Source organism: Castanea sativa, chromosome 3, assembly GCF_040712315.1.
Source record: "Castanea sativa cultivar Marrone di Chiusa Pesio chromosome 3, ASM4071231v1".
In the NCBI taxonomy this organism is placed as follows: Eukaryota; Viridiplantae; Streptophyta; class Magnoliopsida; order Fagales; family Fagaceae; genus Castanea; species Castanea sativa.
Window position 1 is genome coordinate 53,013,160 of NC_134015.1, and position 25,707 is coordinate 53,038,866.

The 25,707-nt window shown below is 33.4% G+C and overlaps 2 protein-coding genes across 3 annotated transcripts; both read right to left on the reverse strand.

The window, feature by feature from the left end:
* Positions 1-2,432: 2,432 nt before the first annotated feature.
* LOC142628150 (sucrose transport protein SUC3) lies at positions 2,433-16,036 on the reverse strand. Of its 2 annotated transcripts, XR_012842994.1 has the most exons (15): positions 15,503-16,036; positions 13,869-13,934; positions 12,253-12,351; positions 12,104-12,168; positions 11,928-12,012; positions 11,784-11,817; positions 11,536-11,635; positions 11,157-11,232; positions 9,676-10,014; positions 5,618-5,761; positions 5,174-5,407; positions 5,016-5,079; positions 4,890-4,933; positions 3,114-3,389; positions 2,433-2,766 (listed from the first exon to the last, which is right to left on the reverse strand). XR_012842994.1 is itself a non-coding variant. In XM_075802161.1 (14 exons), the coding sequence occupies exons 1-14, from the start codon at positions 15,782-15,784 to the stop codon at positions 3,219-3,221; spliced, it is 1,803 nt and encodes a 600-aa protein (XP_075658276.1). In that variant the 5' UTR covers positions 15,785-16,036; the 3' UTR covers positions 2,924-3,218. The 2 variants fall into 2 exon arrangements, 1 of the variants encoding a protein (XP_075658276.1); XM_075802161.1 differs by lacking the exon at positions 2,433-2,766 and having other exon boundaries at positions 2,924-3,389.
* Positions 16,037-18,815: 2,779 nt separating this feature from the next.
* Positions 18,816-23,530, reverse strand: LOC142628248 (binding partner of ACD11 1). Its single transcript, XM_075802314.1, has 5 exons — positions 23,477-23,530; positions 23,138-23,328; positions 21,299-21,374; positions 19,584-19,697; positions 18,816-19,470 (listed from the first exon to the last, which is right to left on the reverse strand). Exons 2-5 carry the CDS (start codon positions 23,257-23,259, stop codon positions 19,045-19,047), a joined length of 738 nt encoding a protein of 245 aa, XP_075658429.1. The 5' UTR covers positions 23,260-23,328; positions 23,477-23,530; the 3' UTR covers positions 18,816-19,044.
* Positions 23,531-25,707: the final 2,177 nt, after the last annotated feature.

Sequence of the window (25,707 nt, forward strand, 5' to 3'; positions counted from 1 at the left end):
ACAATTAAGTTTGAAAGAACCTAGCTACCATCCTTAAAAAATTCTATAAACAAGGTTATGTCTTTTCTATTTTAATTATTAATTAAGTCTTAAGGGTGGCTCCTAAGACGCTAGCTAGAGGACAACTAAGTTCCTATTTCTCTGTCTCCTACGAGGCGATGAAGAATATCTCAACCTTGTCAATCATATGTAAAAATAAGATAAGCATGTCATAAGTTTAGTGAACGCTATACAAAAAAGCAAAGTGTCAGCTCACAACCAAAATAAACTAAAGTTACTTTATAAAAATTAGGTTACTTTATTAAAGATGGCAACTAGTAGATTAAGTGTAAAAATATCAAATACTAAATGATTCAAGTATCTTTATAGTTTGATTGTCTATCCAGAGTGTCCAAACCTTCAACCCATACATCTAGCCATATTCTTCTTGTAATAGTTCACAATTAAGTTTGAAAGAACGTAGCTACCGTCTTTAAAAGATTCTATAAACAAGGTGTATATATATATATGTATGTATGTATGTATCTTTTCTATTTTATTAAGTCTATTGTATTCTTAATTTTTTTTTGGTATGCTACTTCATTTTTTCGTTGTTGTAAATCCACAAACATGTATTTGCCTCAAATCAAGTTTAAGTCGGAAGCATCTAGGCACAGTGAAGAATATAGTTAGTTTTAGATACCAACGGTAGTCTAGAATAGTATCATATGGTAATGATAAGATAGTGTATCAACTCTTGGTAAAGACATGAGAAACATGATTATAGGCAAATGTTATAATTAGAACGTAAATCTAAAAATGTTAGTATAAGTGATAGTATCACTCATGGTTTAAAAACTAGGGGGAAAAAAACTTATTAATGAGAACTATGTAAAATCTGAACCAGAGTCTATGTCTAATTGTCTACTACTAAAGGAACAATAATTGACTGGGATCTCAAAAAAGAGACAAAGGAAACTTCAAATAATTTATTTATGAAATTTATAGATATATATATATATATATATTACACTCGATGAATAAGATAATTGTGGTAATAACAAAATCCTTTGATTATTCTATGGAACATAATATATAATGGTCCTTCAACGAGAATTTGACTCTTAAGTATATACTAAATATGAAAGTATTATAGAAATTTTAGACAATTGGAAACATCTTTATAAAGTTCCACAAATTTCTGTTGAAGAGAGAAAAAATAATAATTAACAAGGTAGGAAACACTTTTCACGTACGTAGATACTTCAACACATTTTCACTATGAAACAAATTTGTTTGTTTTCGATGATGACGAAGATAATCGATTTTCAGATTCTCACGTTCAACCCAGTGATAATGTAAGTAATGAAAAGAATGAAAAGGGAAAAAAAATTTCATGAAAATGAATAAGCTCTGAACCTTGAACTCTTAAGTCCATAAACCATATCCATTTGTACTCATGCAAGCATATCAATGAGAAATTTTATCAAGCCAGAATCGTCATCCAGAATCGATCCCTAGTCTTAGGCTATTCAATGTTGTTGGTGACGAAGGTAAGCCCAACATATTCTGAATTGGAAAATGAAAATTTCGACATCTAAGATAAATCGTTGATACCAAGAGCGTAAGATTTTTTTTTTAAACAATAAGAGTACAAGAAAATTAAGTGAAAAATAACTTTGAGTAAAGATGGGATTGGTTATTCTTGAGTTTTTAACCCTTTGAAAAAATAATTATTATTCCTCACTCCAGTCCTTACCTATAACAGTAGTGTATTTAGATGGATGGGCAGTGATTCCATTTATATTGAAAAAAAAAATTAAATGATCAATTTTACCTTATAATGTCAATTTATTATTTATTTCTTTGAATGGAACAAAGGACAGGCATAATTGTCAATTTATATTATGCTTTATCATTTCTAATCACTCAAAATTTTAAATCATCGAAAGAGGAATATTTATTGTCCTCCCCCTACTTATATTTTATTTTTCCCCCTCCCCCTTGCATCCTCTATTTTCCTTAATTTTTTGTTACCCTTGCAATCAAGTGAGAATTAATCTACTACCAAATTAAGGAGCTCTTCATGACTTCATCCCTCGAGTTCAAAATTCAAATACCACAATATAGCAATTCAACATAACATAAACTTCAGTAAGGACTGGAGTTTTTGAGTAATCCGTCAGTTTGGTCCAGCCATGTTAAACAGACCCAGAGACCTAACCCAGACTAACAGGCCTGGCATAGACCGAGCTAGTCTAAAAAGGCCAGCAGTTGCTACCTAAACAATTGACCCAAATAGGTTCACAAAATAGGAAATAACAGGCCAAAAAGCCTAGACCCAAGTCCATTTTTTTATGAGAGACACTCAAGTCCCCCACAAACTAAAAGGAAAAAAACAAAGGCCAAATTATCTGCCTCATACAATTACTATTTCCCTTTGCAAGCTGTTAAAATATCTGTATCACTAATGTCAAAATTATTATTGAAAAAAACAGAAACAAATTCTGCCTACTAACAAGTCATGTAAAAGTCAAATCCTTTTTGTCCAACCAAAAGGTATTAAGGCCGCTCTATACTCATACAACTCCAGAAAGAACAAGATATTAATAGAGCCATACCGGAAAAATGCATGTGAAACTACCTAAGATTGAACTGGCACACTTCCTTAGAAGAGCAGTTTGTGCTTTTGGAATTCAGAAGAAAGCTTCACCGTCCTTTATGAGTTTGCTTATGTCAGACAGGACCAAACCAGTGACGTGCGACACCCAAACTAACAATGTACCACTACACAGAACCACCATCGGAATGATGGTTTATCAGTTAATTTAAAACATTATAACAACATACACATAAGCAACGACAAAGGAAAAAAAGATTAAACAGTTGGTATGAACTCAAAATGCAGAAATATGATAATTAGGAATGTTAAAAAGAATAAACGAGTAAGGAATTTTTTTTTTTCATCTTTCTATTAATGAGAATGACTTAACTTTGCACTATATACACGTTATTCTTTAAAAATAGTGATGTATTACACTCTAAATAAGGTACAGATACCCACAATGGGGAAAAAAATGAATGAAATTGAATATGTAATGTGTAAATTCTTTTGATAAGAATATGATACGTACACAAAATGGCAGAGTCAATCCCTCTGAAAGTCACTGAGCATGTTCATGGGGCTGCTGATAATGATATTCAGGCTGGTTGTCAACTTGATGAGGCTGCTTCAGTCATTAACCAAAATGAAAACCAGATGACTTGAAAGATCTGCTGGAAAGATCTGGCAGCCTGCGGATTGCAATAACAGCAGCTGCCAAGGCAGCAAAGGAAGCCAAAACAAAGGCAGGAATATTTCCTCCACCAAATAGAGCATCCCACGGCCCCGCACCAAGTGATACAATCATCTGAATAAATCAAAACAGTTGATATCAGCATCAACTAAATTAACAACTTTCATTTATTAATAACTTCAAAATAAAAGTAAGTGTGTATAATCGTTTATCACAGCCAAACCAGAATAAAAAAGGAAAAGTACTTTTATAGCCCCATCAATATCCCCAAAATTTTAAAGAATATATTACAACTTTACAAGCTAGATTAGCTACCTCTGAACTCTATACCCAAATAAGAAAAAAAAAAAAGAAAAAAGAAGAAAAAGAAAAAAGAGAGGTTACTATGGTACATTGTTGGTGGAAATTTTTTTAGTGTGGCTAAATTGGTACATTGTAAGTAAATATAAGTATCAAAAGACACATTGAAATGAAGTTAGAATTTTTGTTGCCATAATAAGCTCAAACTCAAAATATATGGCAAACAAGCACACAAGGCGGAAAAATGCGGGGAGAAGATTAGCAGTATTAAAGAAAGAAAGAAATAACAATAATAATAACAATAATGAAAATAAAAAAGCATCCTCGTGGAGCTATGAAAACGAACATGTAAATTACGGACGTTTTTAAAACACGCCTTTGCCAAATGGGACTAACATTATGTTTGGGTTTAAAAACACAGTGATGCAAGACAAAAACCAAAATGATATAACAATAAAATTGAAGAGCAGAAAATAAAGGATAGGTAACCTAGGGATCAATACCTAGGCTTACTTGGAGTTAGCACCAAGCGAGAGAGAACCTCTAGGAGTCGGCACTTACACTTGGTTGGAGTCAACACCAAACCATTGGAAAATTTCCAAAGAAATTTTATTAATAAAAAAAACTGTTATCCATCTCATTAGGAATGCAATATATGCTTAGGACCAAACCCTAATTCCAATTCTACTTGACTTAGGGTCTGTTTGGGATCCGCTTATTTTGCTGAAACTGAAAACTTTTTGCTGAAAGTACTGTAGATAAAGGTAAAAGTTAGCTAAAATAGTACAGTGAGACCTATGAATAGTACCAAAAAGTGCAAAGGGGCCCAAGAATAGTAACAAAAATAAACTAAATAGTAAAATAAGCTGTCTTTTTAATTTTTGCCAAACACACACTTAGTAAGCCTACTTCTAAATGACTTGGGAAAACTCAATTATTGAATTACACACCCAAGAAAAAAAAAACAAAAAAAAAAAAAACCCTTACTCTCTAATTAATAAAATACTCATAACCTAATTAGCAACTAAAATCTAAAACAAAAATCTACTTGACCAATAAAAATACAATTGACTCCCAAAATTAATAAAGCCAAATTACACAATATTTCTTTGCACTTCCCGCATCACTCACTTTTTAAGACCGAAAACTAGGTAATAAATGGGCACTTAACTGGTAAAGTACAAAACAATACTAAGATTTAGATTGTTGTTTTAGGACTCTTTCCATTCCAACTTTGTAAAATAAAGTGAGTAACCTCTTACAAATGTTAAAGAGGAAAATGAACAGAAAATAAAGAAGAATGCATGGAAATACCTGTGGAACAACGATTGCAAGATTTAGCACTCCGATAGCCAGCCCTGCATAGCCATACAAACTCTTCAGAATTACAACTAGATCAAGATCGTAACAATAAGAAAGAAAGAAGAAATTGTTACAAACCTTGGCCGCCACCAGAATCAGCAGTCAACTCTGCTGTGACAGAAAATGGAACACTGTATGTAATCTGCAAAACACAAACAATCAATACCAGCAACCACATACTTCTGAGGGCAGAAATGGAGACAAATCAAGTAATACTGCAAGAAAAATATGCTTACAGCAAGAGGAAAGCCAAGAAGAGCAAATACAATCAAGGAAGCTATCCTGATTGCTGCACTCCCACCAATTACATGTTGAATCCCTTCAGAATATTCTCGGACGGATACCAAACTAATGATAGCAGTGCCTGCCATGCAGACAAACACAATAAAATTGCTCATTGCCCATACTAGTCTTGCCCCAAGCCACTGACACATTGGCTCAATAAGGAAAGAACTAATGCCAAGAACAACCTATACCACAAGAAATATGAAATTTCTTTTAGATAATTATTTAGCAAGATACCTATCAAAAAAAAGATAACTGTTTAGCAAGATAAGACACTATTTACAAATTTCCATTATCATCAGGTTGTGAAAAATATTCTTGTTGTAATTTGAATAAAGAATGAGTCATTTCAAATAAAATTTAAAATTACAGATGCTCAATTTTTGAGTTCTTACTGAATTCAATAGCAAACCAAATGCACCATCTCTGACACCTTGATCATACTTTTGTACTTCAGAAAGGTTTCCTTTTGGATCTCCATGATAAACTTCCCTCCCCATCCAATCAGTATCAAAAAGAAAGAATGGGAACCAGGACAACTGCATTTAAGATTATAATTGCAAACATCATAAGGTTAATATGGAGGGTTGACCAGCAATCATCACAAAAAAACACAAATCTAACACACGCAGAGTAATGCGGAAGTAATGGCAGATGAGGCCAAGGCCTCCAACACATGACATAAGTAGAAGTATTTATTTTTAAAAACTTAACAAAATTCCAAATTAGAAACTTAGTTACTATAAGTCAATAATTTTTTTTTTAATACTCAACAAAAATAAACATTTTTAATCTTACCTTTTAGTGTCCATTTTAAATATTAGATACCAATTTGTTTTCAAAATAAACCTCAATTGTCTCATTTCTCCCTCTATAAGTCAATAATTTTTTTTTTTTAATACTAAACAAAAAAGAACATTTTTAATCTTACTTTTTAGTGTCCATTTTAAATATTAGATACCAATTTGTTTTCAAAATAAACCTCAGTTGTCTCATTTCTCCCTCTAGATAACCCTTAACTTTCTGTAAAAATCTTCATTATGTTTCTCTTCCCCCACCCCCCCATCCCCCCATGTTTGTTGATTCAATCATACTTCACATAGGATAGATAAGGGAACTCTGTCTGCATGTGCTTTTGGTGTGATTTTGGAAAGAAAGAAAGAAAGAAAGGTGATCTTGAGATTGGCCTAGTTTGCAACCAAATTATGTTTGACAAGTTTGAATCTTGGAGCTAGAGGATTCCAAGTTGTAGAAATTCTAGGCAGCATCAAAATTAGCATCTTATGGCTGGTTTAATGGTTTATTTGGTGGCTAACAAGTAAGAAAATATATAAAGTTCTAGAGTATTGATAGGAAGGGAACATGGTGCAATCTGGGATTGCTAAGAGGGAAGAAAAGAGAGAATATCGTTGCTGTTCAGGAGCTGTATGAAAATTTTGTGAACAATATTGGCATGCCAAAGAAGAAGAGAACGAAAGAACAAAATACTCTACGCACTCTTGCCCCAAAACAAACAATAATCCATTAATCAAAATCTTTGAATTCTTTGAAAGCATTGAGCACAAATGTACATGATTCTTAAATTGACTCTAGGAACACGGCCACATTACAAATATGGCAATTCTTGAAAACTATGATACAACACATTGAGAACACAACAATTAATTTATTGATATATATTTCGTAACTTCATCTGGGTCTGTTCTTAGTATCATATATTTATTTATAGCCGGTCCCAATCCCTGGAAAAGGAGAAGGGTAGTGATAGGTTAACAGCCAGCGTAGACTTTAGTCACTCATTGGGGGTGTCCCTAAGTTAAATGTAGCTGACCCAAACTAATCTGTTAAGGATCCATAACCGATCCCAAAATTTTGGGACTAAGACTTTGTAGGGATTTATGGGCCAGTTTTTAGGATTGGAAAGCCTTGAGGGTTTGGTTATAGCTTGGAAATGAGATGAGACTGATGTTTGATCTGAGATTTTGGTAGATTGAAGATTAGGGGTAGTGTTTAACGCCTTGGGAACTTCAAGTATAGTATGGGAATATTAGAATGTGAGTGGTTGATGCGGGTTCTTGAAGGAATATGCAAGTAGAATTTGATGACAATGCAACAAGGGTTTCAGATTGCAAGCATCAGATGATGGATTTAGAGGATGGATTACATGAATGTGGTGAGTGATGGAATGGATTGTGACTTTTTCAAGAGTCACCTCTGCCAAGATGAGACTACTTCTAGGGAGTCTTTACCTCCAAGAAATTAACAAGAGAGAAAACAAGACTAAGCAGTCAAAATGACTATTCTTCATTCAAAGGTCCAAATGAGAGTGACAACACCTATTTATACATCACTTGCCCTATTCTAAGTGGCCACACATGACTCAATAATTGGCTTACTAATTAGTGCTCACAAGAATTAACACGTGATTAATGTGTTGCTTGTGCTTGAACCCTAACTAGCCCAACTTAGTCTAGTTACTAGTAACTAACTTGCAACTAACAAACCCTTATATGTGCCAATCATGCAATTTGATCCAAACAATCAAAATGCTCTTGGTTGAGAAATCAAGGTTGATCCAAATGAATGGGAGTGAGGGAAATCTGTCACAAAAATATAGGAGCATTTGGACAAGGGATTGCCGTTCAGCACTAAGTAGTGATGGAAGTGCCGATAAGGCCCTTCGGTCTGCCAATCAGCACTTCCTACAATGCTAGGATTTTTTCGTGTTTCTCAACTTCATGTGAGTTGCCAACAAAAGTACGTTGATTTAACTTTTTTTTCAAAATAATAATAATAAACATTTTTCAGGTTTCAAAAATAAGGAACTGTTTTAACAATAAATATTTTTGGGGGGGATAAGCGCTTCATTCTCTTTTGGGGGTAATTGATGTTCTAATAATAAAGTTGACGTAAAATAAATAAATTAGAGAGAGAGAGAAAAAAAAAAGAAGAAAAAGATTATAACAGAACATATTTATCTTTGGTCAATTTGCGAATAAAGAGCACACACCTAAAACATAAAAAATAAAAGGAGAACCAGATACGACATTAAAAAAAAAAAACCTAATGATAACTTTTTAAGAGAAGAAACAATTAGTATTATTTTTTGATAAGTAGTGAAGAAACAATTATTTAACTCCTAAATTTCAATTGACTTGACCTTCCAAACCATAAATCTTAGAATCTACAAAGTTGCGAAGAACAGAAATGAATCTTTGATAGCTGCAGCAATACTATCCCTTATCTTAGGCAATTGACAGAAAGCATTAATATAGGCATTTCTTTTTACCCTTAAATGAATGCCACACCATATTATTCTGTAGTGTGATTTGGTAAGAAATAGTCGGCATCATTCATCTTCTTTATTAAAATGCAACATTGTTGAAGGTGTTTGACATCCTGACATGTCTAAAATGTACAAAAGGAATATAAATAGCTATATTTATCTTCTTCAATTCATAAGTTGAGAACCTAGTGATATACTTAGTTTTATAATGATAACTTTGATTTGCAATTTTTTTTCCATTTGATTGTATATGAAAATAGTTGCACTTATTCCATATATTCTTTGCTAATATACAACTTAGTAGTTCAAACTTCTTTTTAAAGGCTTTACATCATATAATTTTTTTTTTTGTATTGGAGCTAAATGTTCCCTTCACCAACTTTCGAAATACTCAATTTCTGAAAATTACATCATTCCCAAATCATACTTAAATCTCCGTGTTTAAAAATACAATCAATGAGTTAAACAATAAATAATTACAGATTTTGTAAGTACAAATTGATAGATTAAAACTCTATAATAAGATCATGTTAGTTCAAAATTAAATTACAAATTTATAGGTATATGCAAGTTTCCATTTCACGTAAACTTATCCATTTGACTTATTTCTTTTTATCAAGTAAAAACAAATATGCTAATAGTTAATATCCATGCAAGACTGAGATATACCATAAGACCAATAAGTTGATTCAAAGATCTTACTAACAATCTCTTGGCCTAAAATAAGTAATCTTTCTTAAGGTCAGAACAAAATATGAACAGCAAAATGACTGACAACTAACGCTCTGTTTGTTTCAATAATGATATTTTCTAGAAAATGAGTCATTTTCTAAAAAGCATTTTCTATAAAACTATCTCATTTTCTAATGTTTGGTAGCAACTTTAAATAAGTTGAAAAATAACCTCTTAACTTCCCTTATTTAGCTTACTGTGAGATAGAGTTGTTTTCCAAAAAAATTTAATGGAAAACAATCTCTAAAAATATGCCATACTTTTTATATTGACCAAAGATAGTTTTCCTTTGACTCATATTTTTTTTATGCTACCAAACATTGGAAAATAAGGAAAACTATCTTTACACAAGGTTTTCCATTGAAACAAACGGAGCGTAATTTGAAAGTAATACACAGAAACAGGAGATATTGATAATAGAACTGGAGTGCTTACCCAACTAAGAGCCATAACAATAAGCACTGAATGCATTGAAGGTGGCAAATGCCTTAAACTAGTCAACAAATTGACTAACACAGATCCTGGGCCATCATTAATGCTTTCATTTTGACGATCCTCAACTATAGAGGTGACCTGTGTTAGGTTTCTATCCCTTTCACCATTGGCATTATCATTAATTGGCATATCAGGCATTGACTTCAAATGATCAAGGCCATTTTGTTGAGGATCATCCAATAAAGGTGCAGAATCCGACAGATGCTGGGGTTGATTCACAGTAAGTGGAACCTCATTTGCAAAATAAAGTGTCACCAGTGTGCAAAAAGTCAGGAAAACCTGCAGATACACCAAACACCATTCTTCGACTCAGAATCGTACAATTTGATGCCAGCAGAACACATACAGTTGCAAACTGCTCTTTTAAAAAATAATATTAATTAATTAATTAATTAAAAAATAAGTGAACTTTTGAACTACTAAAAAGGTAGGTGTATAAAAAGAAGAAAGAAATTTCAAAGCTATGTCAATATGGATTTCCTTTGTCAATTGGAACCTAGAGCAGTTACTTATAGGGAACTATTATTTCCATACTGATAATATCTGCTTCCAGGCTCCTCTCTCTTACACATGAGGGGTCCATTTTGGGTGTAAAAATAGCATTTCCACAAGTTTCTGAAAGGCATTTCCCCAACTTATAGTAGGCATGTCCTAATCTAATAATTACTAATAGCATTTCCCCGTGAAAGGGTTTCCTTTTTCATTTAAACGGTGGTTTGGGGGAATATTCTCACTTATGAAATCTTAGGAAGAGAGACTAAATTATAGTGGACTGGTGCTGCATGTGCCTATGTAGTGGGGAGACTGTGGATCACCTTTTGATGCATTGCAATGAGGCGAGGCCTATCAGTTGTGGAGCTTTGTCTTCCAATCTTTGGGGATCTACAGGGTCCTACTGGAGAGAGCAATTGATCTTATGTTTGGCTGGAGGAACTGGTTGGGTAAACATTCTTCAGGCATTTGGAATTTGGTTCCGTTATTCTTGATGAAGACCATATGGCGGAAAGGCAATAGGAGAACATTTGATGATGTGGTGAGTACAGGGATCAGCTACTACCCACCTTCATAGGCTCTCTGTTTGATTAATCTCGTGTAGGGGGTTTTAAGCATAGAGATTTGATTCCATTATTTTTAGAGTCTGTCCTTTTGTACATAAGTGTTCTGAATTTTTTGTAATTCTTTAGGCTACCTGTGTTCATTGTACATGAAGTAGTCTTCATTTATTAAAACTATTCTTACTTATCAAAATAAAATAAAAATTGTGCTTCATTTACATATAATAAATCATGTAAGAAGCCACAATAATAGATACCATAATACACATGATTGACAGGAAAAAAAAAATATTTTTTTCAAATAAATGTCAGAGAAGTAATTAACTATATAAAATGGGAAAGTTTCAAGCAAGTATACTAACTCACCACCGCAACAAGGAACGCTGCTTTGAGATTTCCACAAGCATCACAGCAAGCACTACTTGTCAGGAATGGAAACCATCTGCTCATAAATGAATTTCTCAAATAAATTAATCTCCACCAAAACTTAAGTGTTGAATTTGAACAATGAAAACACAAAATCATATTTCAACTGAGACAAACCAGAGTGGGAAGTGCAAGACACAGAGTTTCTTTAAGTCTATATGGTTGATTTTTTAATAATAAAAATTTTTAAAAATGGGGAATGGATTATGATATCTAATCAGAGATGAAGGAATGCATCAAACGAATCAAATAAAGACATGCACAAGCCAAATCTACAGAAACAGCATATTACAACTAAACAACATTCAAGGGGTGTCACCTGTGCCAACTTCCACTAGCACCGGCAGAGTATCCTAGAATGTTTCCAACAGCCATCCATGAGCAAAATACAGCATTTGCTGAATTACGTTGATCGGGCCCTAAAAATATAGTCATAACATAAGTTATAATGTTTTGCATTAGCATGTAGTTTGTAAGTAAAACATGTAAATAAAGATTGAGTTCGTAGGTCTCGCTAAATTATAATAACCCAAATGGAAAAGATATAGGAGTAAAAAAATAAGCCACCTGATAGATCGGCCAGAAGAGCACGAGCTGGTCCCTACAAACAATAAAAGTTCCATTGTTTGCTCACATTCATGGTGGTTAATGGCATAAGATTTAAATTGCAGTGATTGGAAACCAGAAATAAATTGTTTCAAGAAGCTTTACCTGCACTGTATTGTTGGCAAGATCCAGCATCCAGAAACCAATAATAAAGACAATAGCTGCCCTAGTCCGGGTACCTTTGAATATACTGCATTTGCATAGATGAGTGTTTTTAAACTTCAAATATTCCATATATGTAAAATAGAAAAAACAAAGAATCAAGAGGAGGAAATAGGAACCTGCAATGCTCCTTCGTGTCACCTAATATATATCCAATGTCTGCAGAAAACCCGATTAATATCACCTATATTGCAAGACTTAGTTTAGCTAATATAAAAGGCTGTAGACAACAACAAATTTAAGAGATCCAAGAGTTCCTAACACTTACTGCTACTGAGATCATGAGAGATCCTACAAAAATGAATGGCCGTCTTCTTCCATATTTAGAAGTGCATTTATCACTCCAAATACCGACACATGGTTGAACCTGAAAAATAATAAGCAAGTAACTCAAGAACGTAACTATCGGAATTCGGAAGCAGACATATATAAAGGTGACAAATATGCAGAAAATTTAAGACTGTATTGCATGAGCACATCTATAGACAATTAATAAATCACCACAGAGACAAACATCAAAGGGCATTAAGGGTTTCAGTAAAATCAAAAGGTATCATAGATTCTTAGTGAACAGGATCTGAAGTACCAGAAGACATTGATGAAGCTTATGAAACAATTTTTATTTTTTATTTTTTTCATTTTCTGTAGAAATGACAAGAAACTCCCCTTCAACTATCTTTCCTTGGAAAGCTATTTGGAGAGTAAAGGCCCCTAGGCGAGTTTCTTTTTTTGTTTGGTGTGTAGCTTGGAATAAGATCCTAACGGGAGACAATCTGAGATTGAGGAGATTGGATTTTGTGGATTGGTGCATTATGTGCCGTCATTATGGAGAGACGGTAAATCACTTCTTCATTGTGATGTGGCCTATCGGTTATGGAGCTTTGTTTTCATAATTTTCGGCCTGGCTTGGGTGATGCCTAGATCGATTCCAGACTTGCTTTTTGGATGGTGGAATTGGCTGGGGAAGCATTCGTCTCAGATCTGGAATTTAGTCATGTTGTGCATCCTTTGGTGTATTTGGAAGGAGCGGAATCGGAGGACTTTTGAGGATTTGGATTGCTCTAGTGATCAGTTGCTTGCTTCTTTTAGTGGATCTCTTTTTGATTGGTCTCGGGTGTGGGGACTCACGTCTAGTGATTCCCTCCCTTCTTTTCTCTGCTCCCTTTTCCTTTTGTAATTTCTTTGTTCTTTGGTTTTCTCTCTTATTTCTCTTTGTTTTTTCTTCTTGTATTTTCTGGGTTGCTCTGTGTTTTTCAGGCATAGAGTAGCCGTTCGTATATATATAATTCTTACTTATCAAAAAAAAGAAATGACAAGAAAATTAAGAAGCTGTAGAAACTATCCATTCCCATGGACAAATTGTAACCAATTGAAGCAGACACCCAATACAGGCCTCCTATTTTCCTTATTTACTATTTGGGCTGTTCTTGGTACTACATAACGAATCTCACAAACTAAAGGTAGTATTCAACTGCTACTATGCATAGTGTAGTCAAAGTCCATTGTGGCAAATATTATAAATCATCTTCATTAAGCACAAGTACTTTCTATTGAAGGTAAAACTACTCAACATGCAAGTTGCTCCTTTCATTTTCATTTTGTCTATTTGCATGTGATGGCTTTTGGGGAAAAGGCATACTCTTTTCAAACAGAAACAAGGTATAAGATAGAATTCATTAGATAAACAAACACATGACTAGAAACTGTTTGCATTCCATATTGATTCCAACATGATATGATGATGTGTGTTATATTGGTAAGAATTAAAAGGGGCAATACATACCAAATCATAGAAAGCGGATATAAAATGTACAAAAACTGGACCACCAGTCACACAGTGAGAAAACCAAAAAAGAAGGAAATAAAGTGATTGTTATCACCTACCACAAGACCAGTAATAGGGCCACAGAGCCAAATAAATGAAGAAAAGGCATGCTCTATTCCAAGTGTCTGCAACAATTAGTTGAGAGCATTAGTTAATCAGAATGAAGCTCAAGCATAAAATTAACAAGAACTCAATGCAGTTTGACTGATCAAGGCAGAGATACTATAAACCATCAAACCAATAATGAAAAAACTGTGAGAAGATAACAAATTGCATCAATTTAAGCTGGGAAAAAAAAATTCAGAAGAACAGAGATGATAATGATATTACCATTAAACATCCTTTTACATAGTAACAGTTGAAACAGTTCTGTTTCACACTTAAAAATTTGAGCTTTCAACATTCACCGGAATCTCGATGCTACAAGCATTAAATGCATTTGTGATACCAAAAATGACCATGTTATTTTATTTTGGTTATTATTTAGTTGTCAATTTTGACAGCAGGGGAGGTGGGTGGGAGAGTTGGAGCTGAGGCATTTTATATTTTAGCATACATAACGGTAAGGCCCCATGCAAAGTAGCAATGGGAGAATGGCTATTGATCGACAAATTTCCTAGAAAACGGATTTATTAGTTCTCTAAACTCATCTTCAATTCACAATGTAATTTTTTTTTTTTTTAAATCTGGAGTTATGTTAGGTGATACCATCCAAACATTGTAAAGATGAGTTTTGTTTAGCAGAAACAGACAAAAGTCTTCAAACATTACACTTTCCTCAAAAAGTAGATTTTATTCTCCTTTTTCCAAATAAGAAAGTGCATTAAATTAGGCATCAACAATCAAGAGCTATATTTTGTATCGAATTCAAATTGGTGCAACTATTTTGTCCTTTTTTGGTAGGTACACATGCGGCCAGAAGTTCTCCAACACACAACCCCGCCCCTCCACTTTGCTCTTAAATGAAGAGGACATTGAGCTCGCGCTCATTACTCATTAGTGCAATTAGCAGTCTTTTTTCATTCAGAGTTCTAAAAAAAATGTCAACATTGATGCAATCAACTTTTTTGTGCACAAGTGATGTACACTGCCAATTAGACTTTTCTCTCTTGGAAATTCTAAACGAAAAAAACAAAAACACTAAACATAGGATTTCATTAACGAGTGCCTTATAACTCAATGCATTCATTGTTATCATTAGAATCACATGGTAACCCAACAGCTCAAACTTTTGGGACAATCTGTAATTTAACATGATATCAGATAAGTTGTAATATAACAGTTCTATTAATTTTTTTTTTTTCCCTTTTTCAGAAAAACAAAGTCGAACTATACACAAATATCAAGAAAAACAAATAATCTCATCTCGAATATCGATTTAAATCCTCCAAGGGAAAAGTTAATAGATGCCTAAACCTATTAACATGAACTATCATTGAAATCTACATTTTTCTCTTTTCCAAACAATGCTGCATTATATACCTACTAATTGAATTTCAGTTTCCCTCTATATACAACGACATCAAAATCACAAACTCTCTGTAATTCTCTCAAATCTTTAAAGAAGCATCTAAATTCTCAATCAAACAGTTTCAAGCTCCTCAGATCCGAATCGAACACAAACCACACCAATTCAAAATCACATAAACAAAAAACGAAAACAAATTTGAAGAGAGAGAGAGAGAGAATGGACCTGAATGTAGGGAGTCAAAAGAGAGAGCTGCAAGGCCCAGCCGAATTGGACGCCGGCGGCGATGGTGCAACTGAGAACAAGAGTCGCCAAACTACAGTTCTGTTTCTCTCCGGGAAGAGGCGGAGACGAAGACGGAGGCGGAGGAGAAGAAGAAGAATTGAGATCGATCCGGTGGTTTGGGGAGTCGACGTCGACGACTCCAACCATTTCCACTTCCGCCGCATCCTCCTTCAGGTTCTTGTACGGAAACCGGATCGACACTGACTCGGTCTTCCCCGCCATGGACTCGGACGCTGACTCGGTTGCGATGAGTTACAACCGCCTCACATTCAAGATATTTTCGATACTGAGAGTTTAGGTCTTTGGCTTTTTTTTTTGTTTTTGTTTTGGAAGAGAGATCTGGATGTAGAATTTGGGTTTTGGATTTAAAGAAATTAGAGAAAAAAAAAAATTTTGCAGAGAGAATTTTCGGCGGGTATGGTGGTGTGAATTTGTGAGAGAAAGAGACTGAGATCAGTCTGTATTGTTTTTGCTACGTTGCAGCACCACGAAGAGTCATGTTACTACATACCAAAAATAAATAAAAATTTGACCTTTTTTTTTTTTCATCTGGACAATTTGCCACGTCAGCAAATGTTAAATTAATTTTGTTGTGCTTCTAGAACTTATCTTTTTTTTTCTTTAATTATCTTTTTCTTTTTTTGTTGTTAAATTTATTATAAGAAAAAATTGTCAAATTAAATTTTGCAAAAGTTATAATTTCTTTTTTTATGGGTGAAAAAGATAATGATTTTGTTGTTGGTCTATTATTCAATTATTTAATTTTTTTAAAGAAAAAAATCATTTTAATTTTAGGGTTAATTATATTAATATACCTTGAAGTTTGGGTTAATATCAACTAGGTTCACAATTTACTAAAGTTAAAGGTGTTCATGGGTCAATCAAGGTCGGGTTTGTGCCCAACCAGTAACTAGCTCGTCCAAATTAGGTGGATATTTTCTAGACCTACCGACGACCGATGAAGGAGTTGAGTTAGATTGGTCGGGTCTTTGTTGGATGGCAATTGGAGTTAGGAAGGAGGAGATATAGCCAAAACTCACTAGATCTAGCCAAAATATGGCTGTGTCTAGTGAGATCTGATCAAGGAATTCCTTAGACGCCGAAGAACAACAGGCTTTTGGTGGTAGAATTATTCAAGTTGGTTGAAATTAGTTTTTGAAGAAATGACCTACCAACCAACCTGCCAGAATCGGGTTTTAAACGTCGAAAATCGTTGTTGACTGTCATGGATGGTCTAAATAACCCTAGCTAAAGTCAGCTTAGTACTTAAGACAGTTGAGAAAAATAATCAACTAACTTAACAATATTTATGAACTAAGTAAGCTTTATGGACTAAATTGGTTAGTTTTTTAAAAAATCTTGAAGTTGGTTAGGATAAACTCAAAATATGTTAATGGAAATTATCCTCAATTTTAAAAAGAGAACAATTCCGTTCTTCCATTTATTTTCTATAAAAAAAATCTATTCACGTGTTTAGGATCAATTTGATTTATTTATTTCTCTCAAATAGGTTTTACGTCAATTTGATTGTAGTGAGATAGCTCAACATTTGTTGTTGACTTGTTGACCAACGTAAATAACTTCTGAACAAAAAAAAAAAGATAAAATTATAAAATTATTATATGTTAAAGATTAAAAGGCAAAGATAGGATTACATGTCTAAATGGAGTGTGTCCGGATGTAATTTTTTTTTTATTAGTTAAAAATTTTGTAAAATATAATCATATTTAAAATAGAAAAAGCGGGTCTTCAAAAAGATATTAAATTAATAAATTAATTAAAAACTTAAAAGAAAAAAAAGCTGTTGTAAAAGTAATGCTTCCTATGAAATCCAAAATGGATCCACCACTTTATAGAAACTTAAGGAACGGTCAGGGGACTTTGTTGAAACTTTATTCTAATTTCTGACTTTGATTCAACTCCAAAAAATAAAATCTGACTTTAATTTTTTGTATTAAAAAAATGGGTAATTGTCTTTTTCGGGTAAGTAAATGAGTAACATCAAAGGGAAGGTGAGATGCAAGTGTTGGAAGAGACATCCGGTGATTTGGATAATGTAATGGAATCAGGACCGTTGATCGGGATTAAAAAAAATTCCAAACATTGATTTCAAACCCACCGACAGTGGAATTTTGTCGAGTCAGATTCACATTTAGTCTACATATAAGACTTTTCCACAAATCGCAAAAAATGGTAAATGGTGGAATGACACGTGCAATCAAAACTTCGGAAGGAGCTGTCAAATTAAGTTTTAGCCAACCAATTATAAAGAAAATGTTTCATAATTGTGCACTATTCACAGTTATCCAAAACAATATTCTTTGAGCTATTATTACATGGAAAAGTCTAGCACAATATAATTATTCACCACTTATTGTTACAAGTGTGATTGATAAAGAAAATAGTGGGTCTATATATAATTTGCCATGTCAGAATTGTGGCAAAAAAATTGTAGAGTAATTTGTGATCTTAGAACTATTTTTAATTATATCAAAGTCATAAAAAAAAGTTCTGAAATAATTTGTTGTCCTAAAACTATACAGCTACCTCTTAATATTATTTAAGATAGAGTAATGTTAAAATAAATATTTTTTTTTTTTTTAATTTCATAACAATTGAGTCAATAAGTTTTTACTCATTCATATGGGAGGTTATCGGGTTCAGCACTAAAAATTTATCATATTAGCTGTTGTGTTTTTTTTTTTTTTTTGGGTATAGTTAGGATTTCTCTTTCATGATCTCGTAGTCTCATTCCACATTTGCAGGAAATGATTATTATTACTATTTTTAATTTTCAATTGAAATGATTATATTGGAATTGGAGAATTATGGTCAAAGATTCAAAGTTGATGGACAAGTGTAGAATTAGAAGAAGAGAACAGTCGACAATTGTGTGACTTGAGATTAGTTTTTATTTGACATAGTTTCCCACTTTATTCAACTTAACAACTTTTTAAATGTTTTAATATTTTTATAAATATAATTGTACTTTTATCAAAATTATTTTTTAAGCCCTATAACCTATATTTTTTTTAAGCCCAATGAATCAATGAAAAGCATTTCTATATAGAACAAAAAGAAAACAAATCTCCATCATCAACACAGATTAAGAAAGCACAAAACTAGAAAATAATATTACCTCTACGGCTCATGATTCTTCAGCCCAATGCACCATAATCTAAATGAGGTGTATATATATATATATATATATATGGGTTGTGTAATGCTGTGTGTGCGGAAGATACACGTTAGAAACAGCAAAAAGGCACAAGCCTTATTATACATTACTACTAAATCAACACGGGAAGTGAAACAAAAACCAAGATCACATTAGGTACTAATACACAAGTTTATGATGCATCTTTCTTTGTCCTCTATTGGTTAACTAATTATAGCGAGTATTCTATAGTTGCATATTTGCATAAGCTAGTAATATACACACGACAAGGAGAAACAAACCATATTTGAGTTAACCAAAAGCATCAGTGCTGAACACCGCGACTACCCAAGTCAGCTGCAGCTTTAGATGCTCGATTTAAAGCATCCGAGACCCAAAGAGCTCCTTTCGAAAAGTAGCTACTGTTTACCATAGTGTGTGCAGCTGCTGCTGCCGTTCTTCCTGCTGCTGATGCGGCCAACTTGGTCATCTCTGAGACATGGTACCTTTCATCCACAGATTTAGCAACTCCAACCCCTGCACATATCTTATCAGTGAGGCCAAATCTATCACCGAGCTCAGCCACCTTGGCTGTTGCATTTGCTGAAACTTGATGAGACCTGTCAAAGGCTTTGGCCTTGCTTAATGCATCTTTACCCAGATCATATCCCTTGGCTAACATGGTTATAACTACTTCCTGAGCCATGGTTACTGCCTCTCCAGTGCTGGGGAAATGGCTTCTTTGTGCAGCCTGTCAAGGTAGAAAGGAAATATTTAGCTACAGTGATTAAGAAAAATAGATCATTATGCAACAAGCTACGATCGCTAGAACAACTGGAGGACACAAAAGAGTGAAAGATATACAGTTGAACTAGTTTCCTCTTCATAGCTATGTGAAGGTCTGCTCCAAAAACCAAATTCTTCTTCACATTGCCCCCAGCGCATTATGCATACACGTTGATCCAAAATTGTGGCACCCTAAAAATAAAAAAAAAAGAGTATAAACCAAGTATCACATAATTGCCATGCAAAAGGACAAGGAAAAGTGGAAAACCAAACAAATATTAGAAACCTAACTATGAAAAAAAAATCTTGAATGAGTAAACCTATTGATAAAGAAAACTTAGATCAAATGAACAAATAGGATAATTAAGGAATATCACTAGAATTCTGGTATAGGGTAGCAGGAAAGTGAATAAATTAAGACATGCTTTAGCTAATACCATTATTACCATTAATGCCAATATATAGATGTTACTACTGAAGGCATGCATTATATATATATATATATATATATATATATATATATATGATAATGTAGGGAACCTTTCTAAAGAAGAGCCCTTTGGAATCGCCTCTAGCTAGTAAAATAGAGTCATCCTTCTTCATAAAAATTTACATCTATTACTTCAGTGCTCTTCCTGTTTCCCTTTTTTCTTTTTCTTTTTTGGTGGGGGTAGGGGGGCAAGCTAAAGTCGTCATACCACGCTGGCAAACAGCCCAAGACATCTGTCAGGAAGTAGGATTTGTACATTCTTACTGCAAACTGAAAAGAAACTATCTTCCAAAAGTATATCTTTACCATTGCCATCTTTAGTTCGGGCATAGTTTCACCATCAACAGCTTTTTAGTGAAAATCCTAGCTTTATAGCATTGGCAATCTATATTTACTTTTGCAAGTTCACTCCAATTTTAATGGGATGACATAAGGCAAGCAATGAGCTCTTATGGTTCCTAAAAGGTTCCGAGTGATCTATGCACATTGGGGGAGAGAAGTGCTTACAAAGTCCGCCAAAAACCCGTTAATATACTTATTGAGGACACCACTTTAACTGAAAATATTAAGCCAATGGATTAGGCCCAACTATGTATATCAACTGCTCTTTTTCTCTTATTTTTTTTCCTTGAAGTGACAAAAACAATAAATCTCCCACTCATGTATAAATCTCTACTGCATTGACCCAACTCCCCCCTCATGTGTTCAGTCATTCTCAAATCCAGGGTGTCATGCATACAAAAGTTGCACCAAATATAGGGCCATCAGAGGCAACTTACTCCAATAGTCACACTCTCAACAAAGCCATACCAAATGTACCAAGAACAAGCCATTCAAATGGAACCTGAACCATCATATCAGATATCAATTTGTTGAGGGAGAAATGCTTAAGAAGTTCACCAAGAGCCCATTGGCATGCATGTTTGTACATAACTCCAATCCAAAAGGCTCAGTGTATGGATTTGAAACCAACAATATATAGCAGCCATTCATTTCTTTACTTTCCCCAAATGTGAGACTGAATAAGTACATGTGCTCTCCAACAATGGAGAACAGCTAAAAGAGCTCCAATGTGATTTTTTTTTTTCTTTTCTTTTATTGTTAAGTTATGCACAAACCCAATAAAATAATTTTTAGCTTTATAAAGTTGAAGATGAGTTCATGTAAGCACAATTCTTGGTCAATCACCATATATAGAGATTCATGAAATATAGCTGCCTAAACACAAGTATATTACTAAAGATTCTAGCTTTGTGCCTAACAGATTATCACTTTTCTAGCAAAGAGTTTCACCAATACGCACACTGAGCAAGCAAGCAGTTTCTTGAGAATAAGCATCTTTGAATGTCACATAGGCAGTACAGGCATATTCACCGGACCTGTTTTCACCCAAAATAAAAAATGTAAGGGCTAATCATATACAAGAATCAGAGGATATGGTAGGGCACTATACAGAAAATTCATAAGGTGCCAAGGAAATTAACAAAATACCTTCGTTACTACTTACTGGTAATTAAAAAGAAAAATGTAATGCCAAGCCATCTGGAGCTGACTATAATTCACTTACCAACAAGAATTAATAATAACTATTTGGTTTAAAATTATTTGTGTATAACAACACTTGAACATTCAGTTCAAGTACTGTAAAATACAATAGTATGGACAACAAATCACCATATATTTATGGCGATGCTTGGACATCCCATGAAGATTGAAAGAGTCCATCCTCTTCAACCCAACATTTGAATGCAACTTTTAATGGTTATGCCATCATATGAAGAAAACTCCCTAAGCAACAAAAGAACTAAAAAGGGATTTCTAAGTTAATCTTCACAACAACCTTATGTCCAAAAGAACCTGTAAATTTTTTTTTTTTTTTTTTTTCAAAACCCAGCTCTGAAACAAAATGGACTCAGTCAGCTCCAACAGGATACGAAAACAGACTGTGTGTAAATTAAATTATACGCTACCTAAGTTATTACTTATCAGTCTCATAATGTAAGGTAAAGTAAATCAATTTCCAACAAACAAACATACCAATCACAAGAGTGAAACTAATCATAGGAATAGGATTTCTGCCTGAGTAGATGATCGAAGGACCAAAACTGAATACAATGTAAAAACCAAAGATAGAGGCAAATTGTGTTAAAATAATGGTTAAATAATTAACTTCACCATTTCCTAATAGCTTAAGGTTTTAGGACAACTGGAAATTTATCGTGTTAGCAGAGCAAGTGGCCCTAAGTTTGAACCACGTCTCCACTCTACCTCCTACTTAAAAAATTAAAAAAAATCCCACTTCCTAGGCACCACTAATGAAAGGGAAAGTAGCCCGTACGTGAGGGAGAGTATCATGATAATAGTTAAATTATAAAATTCACCATTTCCTAATTTCCTAAAAACTTAAGCTCTGTGGACAACTAGTAATTTATCAATTGTGGGTATGTTTAACTAATTCCCACCATTAGCACAACGAAACCTAAAATCTTGAGCTATTGGGTGGAGCAATCCAACTAGTATATAAACTAGTTATCAAACTCCACATCTAACCAACATTAGCCTCTCCAACACCCACACCCATGTCCATGCGGCATGCACCCAACAAGAGGAACCAACAAACAAACAAATAAACCAAGCTCCAATACTATGTTAGATCATCCAAACTAACAGTTTAAGCTATTAGGTATGTTAGAAGTATGTGATTAAATGATTATATTTACCGTATCCCAATAACTTAAATCGCTATTTTAACAAGGCGAAAGACCCACAACCCAATTTATTGCAAACTCAAGTTTTGCACATAAACTTGAATTATTAGATTTGCCCCATGATTTTTCGGAGGGTTTTCCACATAAATTTGATGCTTTCTTGTGTGGCTTCTTCATCTATTGGAACTCGCATAATTTCATTATTTTCACTACTGCTTCGAGTTAATCAACTTAAATTCACACACAAAAACAGTAGTTTATCCCAACAAAATAGTGCCACAAGCGCAAAACAAAAAACAAATATACGAAACAAACATCGAAAATAACAAACCCAACATGAAAACAAAAAAAACTAAAACTAAAAATAAAATTCAAGCTCATCCCACACAAAAAAAAAAAGAAAAAAGAAAAGAATAAAAAAAAAAAAACACTACCTGATGATTTCGACATGATCAATAGCACCAGAGAAAGCGAAGAAATCAAACACGTCTTTGTCGGTGGCTTCCGGTGACAGTCCAGAAACTTCTATAGTATATCCACCACTACCATTACTCATGTTTTCCAAGCTCTCGTCAAAATTAACAAAAACAACTTCGTACCCAAGTTGTTTCTACTACTTTCAAACCTGGGATGATAAAAAAAAACAAGTGGAAAACATATCATTAGAAAACACATGTACACAATTATAGACAACGAGGAATTTTCACAAATAATAATGAAACTTGATTTTCAAGAACTCATTGATTTTGTTTTTTCTTCTTTGCTTTGCTTACTGGTTTTAAAAAGCAGAGTTTGGTGAAGAAAAGTGGATGAGCTTTACTTTTTAAACCAAATGCGACCTAACGGATCAGATTTTGTCAGTTTTGTCTTTTTTTGTGGATGTGGATTTTGGGCCCATTTTATTTGGGCTTTTTTTACGGGCTTGAGAGGTATTTTTTTGGGTTGATGATTTGATAACATTAATGGGCTTAAATTTGCAACATATGATTGCAATGTGCCATGGGATTTGAAATGGTGATCCATTCCATAATCGATGGGTTTTGTTTTTTTAACACCTTTGGTCCTTTCAAGCACTAACATGGATGAGAATCTAGTGGGCCATAGGGACCCACTTGTAAGTTTAGTCACAATCCAGTTTTAAATATCTTATGTAATAGATATATACAATATTCTCCTTACGAATTTACATAGATTTGAAAGCGATGATATGTATACCAATTACTTAAAGTATTATTTCTAAACCAAAGAACGAAATAAACCGTCTTTTACTTGGTTACAAACAAGGATAGAGACGGTGGGGGGCTAAAGGGACTCGTGGCACACTAACTTGAAGGGAAAAAACAAGATATGTATATATTCTCAATTGTTTTATATTTGGGCACCTCTTCCAAAAATCTTGCCCCTTCCTTCCCCTACAATTCTGCATCGATTTCATTGTAAGAGAATTTATATTAATTGTAGCATAGCATAAGGCCCCAAATTTGCCCAATCAACCCCAAATACACTCATATAAGCTTATATATCATTGTACAAAAATACATGTGTATTACAATAATTAAGTAAATTTGCATAATTATTATAGCTATGCAAATGAATATTTTAGCAATTCTTGAGATTGAGGGCAATGGTTTTTAGTTGAGAAAGAGAGAGATATGATTTAGGATAATAATAAAAGATTAATAAGGAAATAATATTCTAATGAAATAGATAATCTAATGTAGGATGTTTTGGAAAGTGAGTATATAAAATAGAAAAAGTATGTTTTTATGCTAAAATAAATAGAATATTTTGTACAAGCTGAAACTAAAGCTCTAATGTAGTAAGAAATATTGGTGTTTTATGTTTTTGTCTTTGTTGGTAAATGATTGCATTATAATGTATTATGAAATAAGGATTTTGTATCTTTGCCTTTGTTGATAGTTTGTTGACACTAAATGAATGCTTATTTGAAATTTCATGGTTTTTTTTTTCTTATACTTCGGCTCTCCTAACTTGAAATCCTGACTTCGCCTTTATCAAAAAATAATAATCACAATAATAAATTATAAGAATTATATAAAATATAGGAGTCACTATTGGTTCATATGATGCTTTACAATCAAAGAAATCAAAATGTTGATTCTGTAGGGACCAGCTAAACAAAGAATTCTAGTACAACCATTTAACTTGGATTCCCTTTATTTTGGTTTTATTGAAACAAGGACCACGTTACTTCTTTATTAATTGAGTTCGAGGACAACTTGACCATTTGCCTATAAAAAATCTCTCAACATGCACCTTCTGATAATCACAATTGTGATCAGAATTTGGGCAAAATCACATGCAGATTAACTTTGATAACTTGCTCAAAGCTAACCTGTACAGTGCACTATATAGACACCATTTAGCATAGGTGATTGATTAATTCAAACTTTAAAGTTAAAATACAAATCAACATTTGTCAAACATTATCTGCAAAGTTAGATTTAATTTTGCGAGGATAGCGGTGTGGTTTGTATGTTCTGGAGGCCGAAAGAAGGATTTGAAGTTGACCCTTTGGAAATCATTTGACGGTAGTGAATCAAATCTGTGTAGCAGATAATGTCTTGACTTGAGGAATAAGGTAGAAGGCATTGTTGATTAATCAAACTAATTATTGAAGTGTAAACATGTACTTGTTGCCTGGTTAGTAAGTTTTTATTTGCCTCCAAGAAGAGCAATGGTAAAAACACAAAAAAAAAACAAAGAATAAATTACGATTTATTGATAATTTGTAATTAGTATAACATTGCTAAATTTTATTATATATCAATCAACTATGAAATTTGGGATTCAAACCCCGTTTATATCAAGAACCAATTGGTACCTTAGTCTGATGATAAAAAAAAATTATTAAGAGTGGACTTCATAGATTGAAATTATACCTCAAAAAACAATTGCAAAAATAATTATGAGATTTGTTACATCGTTGCACCAACTTTAACAGGTAATGTCACTGCCTTTATTGCTTTTTGATAGCTGCAAT